This window comes from Halyomorpha halys, unplaced genomic scaffold (assembly GCF_000696795.3).
Source record: "Halyomorpha halys isolate HHAL.00 unplaced genomic scaffold, Hhal_1.1 Scaffold783.1, whole genome shotgun sequence".
Classification (NCBI taxonomy): Eukaryota; Metazoa; Arthropoda; class Insecta; order Hemiptera; family Pentatomidae; genus Halyomorpha; species Halyomorpha halys.
The window spans coordinates 213,704-224,557 of NW_027110563.1; the positions used below are offsets into that span (position 1 = coordinate 213,704).

Sequence of the window (10,854 nt, forward strand, 5' to 3'; positions counted from 1 at the left end):
ACACCAACATTATATTTGAAAAAAGTTTAAAAACTATTCAGATTCTTTTTATTTTTATTTTTAATTTTTTTTAAATTATTACAATATATATATAAGAAACAAGAGCTCAACGAAAAAAATGTTTTGGAATTCGTCAATCTCTGAGAGTTTTATCATATTTTTTATTTTAATAGTTTTTTAAGTAGTGGAAAGATTTAAATAAAAAGGAAAATAAAGCACTAAAATGAAAGATATAAAAATCAGTGGGTTAAACTGATCATTTATAAATGCTTGAATTGAAAGCTACTCACCAACGCAATGTGACTGTTGTTCCAGGTATTATTATCAACTAAGGTCGTCCGATTGGCCATTCCAGCTATTTGGTAACCATAATCCCACCAGCTCATGACTCTCGCATCACTGTCTGTGTTCTGGGAAAGCCAATAATATGCTTCTCGGAAGTCATCCAAGATTTGTCGAGAACTATAATGGAAGGGATGAACTAAAGATATCAATTTCTTACTTGATCTAAATTTAATTATCAAACCAAATAAGATATTAAAAATCTAGTGCGATGCAAGCATCACATAACTATCACTTACCACCCTACGTACAACCAAATCTTTTTTTGATTATAGGATTGATCTAGCAATTTTTGTGATTTTCCAAAAAAAAAAAATCTAAAGACCAGGGAAGTTAATTTTTCCTGATCAGGGTTGCTTTATTTTTATATAAACATAAAATTTTAATTATTTAAATATTAAATTAATCTAATATTACATTCTCTGGGCCTTAAATACCCAATTTCAGTTTCTTATCACTGTTTTTTTTTTATTAAGACTGTTCACAAACAGACACTTGGATCATTTTATGAAACTATGCTTTTAGGATTCACGAAACCTCGAAATATATATTTCCTCCAAAATCTTTAATTCAAAGTTTTTCACGATCGCAATACTTTCCCTTACTACATACTCCATATATATAAAAGTAAGTGAAAGAATGAATATACTTCAAGGTCAAATATGAATTGCAACAACATAATAAGACATTATTTAGATAATATTTTGGATTCACAAAAATAATTTAGTAAAACAGACACTAAAATACAACCCTTTGCATGATAAAAAGAGATACAAGAAATTAGAGTAAAATATAATTTAACTTTAAATTGGGGTCATTTAAATTTAAAAATAAAAATAAATAAATTTATTAAGTTCATTAATTAGGCTGTTTAGTATCTTAGATGGTTATAACCTTTATAATAATGGTTATAACAAGATATCATTATTGTCAACAAATTTAATTAAGTTTGTTTGTTGCAATCTGCTTCCCATGTCCCCGAATCAGGATGATGATAAAAATACATTTCGGGAGTTCATTTTAACCAGAGATCTGAACAACTGTCCTACTTGGATAAGTAATCTTTTATAATGGCAAAGTATAATTATTCCAACTAAACATATATTGCTGAAGAGAAGATACGGATAAGATAAGATCATTAATAACTATATCATAGCAAAATTCAGAACTGAACAAGAAAGATTTGAAATAATCTGAGAATAATATTTTAAGGAAAACATTAATTACTTAAGTTTAATTACACCAAATTTTCTAGATGTATTTTTAAGTAAACATAGTTGTGAATGTCAATAAGTAAATAATAAAAAGTTTAATCATAAATATACTTCCAAGTTAATAGCTAAAAAAATAATTTACCCATCTTGAGCATAAGATGCTAGTACAATGCTAGGACTAGAATAAGCATTACTTGTGACCCAAGTACAATGGACAGCGAACATCAGCAATGTAGCGAGTATACCAACAATAACAAAACTTCGCACATTAGATCCAAGACCTTCGTTGTCCTTGCTTTGATCACTGTGTTTGGTTTTGCGCAACCTTGTAGGCTATAATAAAATTTGAAAAATAAAGTATTATTAGATATATGATGGACATGATAAACAATATTGTAGTGATATTTATTACTCTTATCAAATAAAACCAAAAAATGTACACTGTTACTATAAACAGAACAGAGACATTATAAATTAAACAATTATGTTTTTAATATTATACAAAATATTAAAAAGATTGTTTACTATTAATAATGTACAAAAATGTGTATTTTTTATAAATAAAAAGTCATATTTTCTATGAAAAACATAAATTAAGAATTGCAAATAATTCTTTTGAAATAGATAGTCCTCTATTTTTTTAAATATTTAAATTAAGTTAAGATTATAATTGGTAAATGTTAAATTATTATACTAGAAATTGCATTTCTACTTTTCTTAAAATAATTTTAAATATGTATGATTTTCAATTTAATTTTGTATTAATATTAGATAGATAAACTTTTGTCAGAACATTTCTGTAGTCAGATGTGTTGATTATATAATGCTTACATAGCAACCAAATGAAAACAAAGCAATTATGGTAAACAGCAACATTTTTTTTATTTAAATAGGATACTTTTTTTTTTAAAAAATATAAACAATAAAATATGTAGCATTAGGTCAATACAGTCACTGAGTCTAATACTGTTGAAAAGAGAGTGATTAGGCCATAAGGGGATCTTATAAGTTAAAACTAATGAATGCATTATACCTAATACCATAACACTAAAATTGAAACTAACCTTTTCAAGTTTTTCGGGAAGAGAACGAGTCGGAGACGAGTCTTGCTCGCTGTCACTGTCAGAACCTGAAGGATTTTCATCGTCTTTTAAAAAGATTTCGAACAGCCTAGAGAAAGCTATTCCACTCAGCATACACACTACAGGAGTCAGGGTCAACATCAGGCGAACCATCACGCCGGCGAAGTAGACTGCGCTTATAGCGTACCATACAACTGAAAAAAAATTCAATAAAAAATTAACAAACATGCATTTTTTTAAAAATTAATATACAAATAAACAAACAGCTTAACAAAGGCATTGCAAAATATTTTAATTTAAAGTTTATTTCAGATCAATCATCCTAGAAATTATATTTAAGGATTAGACAAAAAGAACTAATCTTTCAGTACTAATCTTTCCCTCCTCTACGACACAGCCCCTGATGAAGACCTGAAACTCAGGTCGAAACGTCGGCATAAAATAAATAAATATGGTTTTGTTTATTTATGTTGTTCTTTGCTGACCGCACCCCCCGACAAACTTCTTCAAGCATTAATCTACGGTCAACTATCTACACCTCAAAAAGAACTAACAGTGAAATATAGCTCTATATCAGGATTGGTAGAGTTGGATTACTAAAATTGCCAGACAACAGGTATTAACGTGAAAACTTCATCATCATCAGCTAAAAATCTATTTACATGAAAGTTTCTCATTAGTTAACTTAGTAATCAAATTCCAATGCACCTTTTGAATTTATATTCAAGCAGCTTACACTCACACAAAATTTTGTTTAAAACATTTTTGTCTTTTCTAAAAGAATTTCACCTGATATACGTGTGTGAAAACTTGTTTCTTCCATGATTCAAGTATAAGATGCATCTTCTATTTCTGGAAACTTTGAAAATTTTTCTTGTACCAATTCAAGATGAATCATTACTTTTAAGGATCATTCAATTTGGTCCATTTTCTTCTTTAAGTCGTGAAGCATTGCCCCATTGATACTGTAATATTTAGAACAATACACCAACTTGTCACCTTTTCTCAATATTTAAACGTTTAATTTTTTTTATCTCACATTAATATAACTTGATTTCGTTTTGGTAATCGCGCTACACTATTACTATACACCAAATGTACAGACAAATCACTCATCACAGGTTAAATATGACGTAATTTTGAAGTGATATATACTTTTCATAAAAGTTGTTTATTATCATAAATTCCAATTTTATTTTTATATATATATATATTACACCAACATTTTGGAGTACTCTTCCGTCTTCAGGGTTTCTTGACAACTTTTAACAATGCAAAAATAAAAATAATTGGACACATATTTTTTAATTATCATTAATTTAAAAAATATTATATATTATCTATACATATATACCAAAATATATGAAAAGACACTAGTTGTATATATTTCAGTTCAACACGGTCTCCAGCTCTTACAGATATGTGGGGATATAATAAAAGCTAACTCGGTAATCTCAGCATGCCAGAATAGCGATTGGAGCAGTTGTAAAAACAGATATATCAAATTTGAAAAGCTCGAAATAATAGAAAATTTTTTTAAACCAAAATAATAACTATAATACAGTAGTAATAGTAATATAGAGCCAATGTTGCTAATCTTGACTATTCTATAATCCAAACTGTCCTAATATTCTCTTCACAAAGAAAACTTACAGCTCTTATTTAAACATAAATATTATGGTTAAATATATACAATCCATAAAATTGCATGATTATTGACATGTTGCTAGACTTAAAAATTATCAAATAAGATTCCATTAATGAGGGGAGGAAAAATAACAAAAGAAACGAGTTGTTAAGCAAAACCTTTGTCCAGCTATTTGTTTTAAAACATCAACCAAAAAAACTTACCAAAAACTCGTTCGTCATTTATGTTTTTAATGCAATACCACAACCCAACAGGGAATGTGGTGACTAGTATATGAAGATCGAAGAAAAATGAAAACCAAGTAGTCGGCTGATGTTCAGAAACTGACGCAATTATGGGAATGTGGATTTTGGCATAGCCAGTGTCCCACAAAGAATAAAATCTGAAAAAAAATTTAAAATAATGAAATAAATAATATATAATACCCAAATCAAATCTAGTTTGAAGATAGAAAATTTAATTAAAAAAAAGAAAGTATTATAATATAATTTCGACACTCAATAACAATACAATATAAATAGTAATAATATAATACAACCATATAAAACTTAGTTGGAAGACAATTTATACAAACCAAAAAAAAAATAGTACAATATCATCAAAAAAAGTAATAATAAAAAGTAAACCGCGCCCCCAACCATGTTCTCCTCGTAGAAGTAAATTTTATAAGAGGAATAGTAAGTAAATAAATTCCAGGTAGTTTAACATATTGATGATCTTACTTCACAGCGGTACTAAGTACGTTTCCACTAACTTAACGAAAAATACAATTAAAGGTTCTCTCTTACAAAAAAATTAATTGAAAAGTTGTTATTTTCCTAAAAAAGAGAACCTTTAACTGTACTATAAGAAAAGATGATTGGGGATGTGGTCAGAGAAAAAACAAATAAGTAAAAGCTTATTTATTAGTGCCAACGTTTCGGCCAGAATTTCATGTCTTCATCAGGGCCAAGGACAAAAACAAGATAACAAACATAATGATCAAATGGAAATGCAGAATAACAAATGTAAGAAGACAACAGATAATATAGGTACAAAAGTAGTATTGAAGAAAATGCTAAGTGTAATATTATAATAATATTGACTCTGTATACAATAATATTAAGGGATAAAGCAATATTAAAATTAAGAATGGAAGGAGAAAATAATATAGATATGGATATCAACTAAAAAAATACATGTGCAAATTAGAACTTATTTAAAATTGAAGTAATATAAAAAATACAAAGAAAAACGATATTCTGTACCTCCAGGATGGTTATATTGTTTTTGTTCTTAACTTTGATGAAGGCCTGAAATTCTGGCCATAACGTTGGCACTAATAAATAGGTTTTTATTGCAAGATTGCTGATTGACCGTGTGTATCAATAAATGAAATTTAGTCCGGGTGCGTTCAAATTAAACTCAAATAGTAAATTTGAGTACTATTTTTATTTGCCCCACATTGCAGGCCTTCTTCAGGGCTAAAAAAGATACAAACACTTAACAAAAGAAAAAAAAAAGTGGAAAATAATAAGGTATACAATAAACGTAATAATTAAAGGTTATAAACAATATATGAAAACGGTAATAGTAACAGATAAAGAGAAGAAATATTCAAGAAAATACAAATTCTTATCCCTTTTCATCTCTTAATTTGTACTATCTTTAATATTTCTTCTCTTTATTTGTTACTATTACCGTTTTCATGTGTTGTCTATAACCTTTAATTTTTCTTACTTAATTTTTACGTTTCATTGTATACCCTTGTTATTTTCCAATTATTTTTTTTTTTTTTTGTACTTATGTTTAGTGTTTGTATCTTTTTTAGTCCTGACGAAGCTCTGCAATGTGGGGCGAAACGTTGGCTCAAATAAAAATAGTACAAAAATATTACTATTTGAGTTTATAATTATGAGAGATAGTTGACCGTGGATGACTTACGAGGAGAAGATGATTGGGGGTGCGGTCAAATTGAAACACAAATATTTGAGTTTATATATAAGAAGATGGTTGCAGCCAAAAGAAAAACAAAAATAGTTTACAACTATTTATTTTCCGACATTTCGGGGCCCACTTTGCAGGGCTTCATCAGGGCTGTTAAAAGGTAAACGTTGAACAGCAACTCATGGGGTCAAATTAAACTCTATTTGAGTTTAATTTGACTGCACCTGGACCAAATTCCATTTATAAATATGTTTTTACTTATTTGTGTTCTTCACTAATCATACTTCTAATCATCTTCTTATATTTAATCCATGGTTAACTATCGACTCATCATTTTTTAATTGCATTGCTTTTAAAGTTGGGGGAAATCTGCACCACTGTGAAATAAGCCATTGATACACACATGTATTTTTCATAAGTGGGTGAAATATGATCAATCAGGAATGACAGTATGATTGCCAAGTCAGAACGTCAATCCTGACCACCCTATCTGTCAGACTGAAAGTGTCAAGTATGTAATAATTTTATCTCAGTTGACATTGAGATAAAGATAGTGCAGATACAGTACTAAGTCTGATAAAGAAAAAGCTTGTTTTACCATCCTTCTTGCACTTGGCAGCAGGAGAAAAGCGGAACAAAGTGTAAATAAAGAAGAGATATAAAAATGGATGCAGTATAGTAATTTTAACCTCAATACAAAAAAAACATAGTCATGAGTGATTCATTATCAGTGAATGCATAAGGGAATAGCATCAGAATGTGAAGTGCTCAACTCATCCTTCATTATAGCTTCAGGCTTTACTTCTCCCAAGTGACAGAAGTTTTTCAAACACTTTTTGTACACGGTTTACTTTTTGTTTTTGTGCTAATACATTTTGCATCTAGCATGCACATGCACAAGTTTCATGTTAACATTATAAAAAAAACATGAATAAAGCTAAATCTAGATTGACAAAATATAATAATAATGAAATCAACATTACCTTCCACTCCAAGGAGCGATAATACCAGCATAAGTTAGCAGGACAACGCTTAAAAATACAACCGCAGCAGCAGTTATACTGGCGACTATAAAAAAATATTTGAATTCTGCTTTTGAAAGGACTGATTGAAGATGCTTAAGAGCTCCTACAGCGATCAACAATGCGAAAACCCCTGAAAAAAAAAAGCAATAATATTAATTAATATGTTCATAAAATTATGCTTTTTATTTATATATATATATTTCATTTGAAGGAGATGGTGAGGGCTGCGGTCAAGAAGGAAGAAAAAAAGTAATAACTATGTATTTATTTTCTACTAACATTTCGACATATGTTGTAGGTCTTTATTAGGGCTTTAGGTTGGAGTGGAGTGTAAACAGAAACCCGTCAAAAAGATTCAAACAGAGATTATTCCTTTTTTTTTTTTTTAAATATGAAGATGGTCAGGGCTGCGGTCAGAAAGAACAAAAATAGTTTTAACTATTTATTATCAGACGTTTCACCCCACTTTGTAGGGCTTCATCAGGGCTGAAACCAGGATTTTTCTTTCTCAGTTTTTTTTTTTTTTGTTTACACTGAGAGTTAGAAAAACCTACAAAGAACTGAAATTATATTACAGAGTAGAAGAATAAGATTACATAAAATAAGAGTGAGCTAAGGTGTACATACTTTTTAGCCACACCTTCTTTCAAATTTATTCCATACTTTCTCTTAATCTGTTACATAATTTTAGTTGTTTTATCTTTTTTAACCCCGATGAAGCCCTACAAAGTGGGAAAAAACACAGGCTCATAATACATAGTTTTATTACTATTCGAGTTATTATTATGACCGCACCTACACCATCTTCATTAATAAAACAGTAAATCTTTAAAAAAATTTGATGCGAGACCTTTCCGTGGTCCATCCCAATGCCCTTACAGCCCACGGGTTGGTAACTACCGACCTAATGGGATATTATGAAACTTAAATATAAACAGCCTTCTAAACCATTTCTAAACTCACTCATTACACTTAGTATGATGATAACAGAATAACATCTTTAGGATACAGCTTTATAATAATAACTAATTTCTTAATTATTCATAATAGGAGGGGTGAAAATGATATGATACTAAAAGTTTTCAAAAAGTAAGTCTAAAAAAAATGGTCAATAAAGATACAAAACAGTAAAAAAAAACAACTATTTATTTAATAGTAACTAACGTTTCAGCCACTTTGTGAGGAACGAACTATCTTTTTCAAAATAAAAACAATAAAAGAAATTTATATCGTCAATATATCTATATCATCACTTATTTCTAAGAATAATTTAAATTGATAATTTTGATAAAAAAATTTTCCTTCTTTTAAATCTATTTTGAGGAGTCAAACAAAACTAAATCACAAAAGCCCTTAAGTAGAGTTCAAATTAACTCAAGTTATCGTAACATAATAGACCATGCTCTAAAAATATATTCTTCACAGTTCTGAACTGACTTTTATATCCTTTATACTAAATATCAGTATAAAGAACTAATAGGGGTATTCATGATCTTTGGTTTAACATGTTAAAGCGTGTTAAATGGAAAAACTCATGTTAAATCGAAAAAAAATTGCCTTCTTTTGCCGTGGTAAAATGAAATAACATTTAACATAGCTGAGAGTCTGTTACTTGGTCTGTTAAATGGAGAATGACATCACACAAAAGACCAATTGAGATCGCCGCCATTTTTGTTGTGAAAGCTCAGTTCTTTCGTGTGTTTGTGGTATTCATATCCCTGTTATTAAACCAGAATGGATAATTTAATGATACTTTTGAGGAACAAAAACAATCTAATTTCATTCTACTATCTGAAAATTTGATAACGCCCGCCAGATAAAAATCTCACTATATGAACCATGTAATTATTCTTAGGGGACATATGTCCCAGAATAAAGTTATTTTTTCATTTCATTTCATAAGCTAAACTTTCACACAAATTCCACTTTTCACTCACTCTAGGCATGTTGTAATTAATTACTTAAATCAAAACTGAAGTAAACAATAACATGAGGGTCTGGAAGGAAGGTTATAAACATAAAGGCTTATACAACAAGTTGCTGAGAAAATCCGCTAGGGGCTCTTATGCATTTAACGTTTAACATGACTTCAAATAGGGCTGCTCACAATCTTATAGTTATAACATTTAACATCGTAAAACATTTAACATTTAACACAACATCATGAATACCCCTAATATATTAGTTCAGTAGATCAGAAAACAAGAGATCCTTACAAATAAAGAACAAAACGTTCAAAAAACATTTTCTTTGATCGATCTCCATACTTCTATCTTGGATAACTAGGAAATGAAAACAATTAGTTTCTCCAGTTAAGTGGTCAATTTTTGAAAAAATTACAGCGATTAAATTAAATATTAAATCTGTACTGCTAAAACCCATGAATGGGTCAGGGTTGCAGTACTTTGTAAGGAAGTACTGTTACTAAATCGATGGTTGTGCAAGGAGGTGATTTGGTCAGAATCACGCTCAACTACCAGATTATTATCCAATCAAACATTATGTAAGTATATATAATTAAATATTAAATATGGGTATAATGACATCTCTGAAAAAATGAGTCTGAGTTCCGTTCCCCTAAAGGAAAACTTATCTTGGATGGACTATATATAAAATATAAATCCAGGAATTACTTAATAAAATGTATGAGGAATAATTATTTCATCAATGATTAAATAACTTCATTTTGTGATGTTATTATTTAAAAAATAAGATTCAAATAAAACAATAATTAATTTAGGTTTTTCAACAACTTATTTTTACAATATTATTTCAAGTAAATTTTGCCAAGGTCTACTATAAACTTGACTCGTTCAAGGCAGCCATTATCGCTCAACTGTTTAGACCATTCGTCATTTTAAAAAATACCCAACCCATTACTTTGAAAACTAATCTATGAAGAGAAAATAAAATGCAACCAGGAAAAAGATAAGAGAACAGCAGTAATAGCAATGGATGTTATCATGCCAGCTGTATTGCTGGTTTTGCATAGTTCAAAAAATTGATAAGCTTATAAAAAATTAACAAATAAGATTCATTTAAAAAATACTCTTCTCACCTCATACAGCCTTAATCTTAAACTATTAAACATGCCCGTCAACAATATTTATTTTTCAATGATCATAGTTATTATTATTTTTATTATTAAAATGATTGTTAAATTATGTACTTAACAGACTAACTATATTTCTACTGGGATTGCCCCATATGCAAATAAATAATTATTATTACAGTCCCAGTGGCGGTTAATAAAAGTATCAAAATATTAGAAGAAAACTATTTGTTGTTAACCAACGTTTTGCCCTACTTTGTAGGGCTTCATCAAGGCTGTCAAATTGAAACAAAGATGACAACTGTATATCCATTTATTCATTTCACTGATGAAGACTAGAAATTTTGGCCGAAACCTTGGCACTAATAAATAAGTTTTTAGTTGTCTGTCTTCTTCATTGACCGCACCCCAACCATCTTTCTCCTCTTCAGATTTATCTCAAAATTTGAAAATTCTATTGCTTCACAAAAATCTGTGACATATACACCCCCACCACTTTGATTATTTTACATATATTTGTTTTTTCCATGTTCATGAATATTAATTATTTACTTTTTATAAATAT

At 29.0% G+C, this 10,854-nt stretch overlaps 1 protein-coding gene across 2 annotated transcripts in view; it reads right to left on the reverse strand.

Annotated features, from left to right (window-relative positions):
- The window catches only part of Stt3B (catalytic subunit 3B of the oligosaccharyltransferase complex), a 28,635-nt gene that overhangs the window by 14,965 nt on the left and 2,816 nt on the right, over nucleotides 1-10,854 (reverse strand). For both annotated transcript variants that reach the window (XM_014429303.2, XM_014429304.2), the window contains exons 6-10: nucleotides 7,196-7,367; nucleotides 4,490-4,668; nucleotides 2,621-2,832; nucleotides 1,699-1,889; nucleotides 291-462 (exon numbers count right to left, since the gene is read on the reverse strand). In XM_014429303.2, coding sequence (XP_014284789.1) covers nucleotides 291-462; nucleotides 1,699-1,889; nucleotides 2,621-2,832; nucleotides 4,490-4,668; nucleotides 7,196-7,367 — 926 coding nt within the window. The remainder of the gene's footprint in view (nucleotides 1-290; nucleotides 463-1,698; nucleotides 1,890-2,620; nucleotides 2,833-4,489; nucleotides 4,669-7,195; nucleotides 7,368-10,854) is intronic.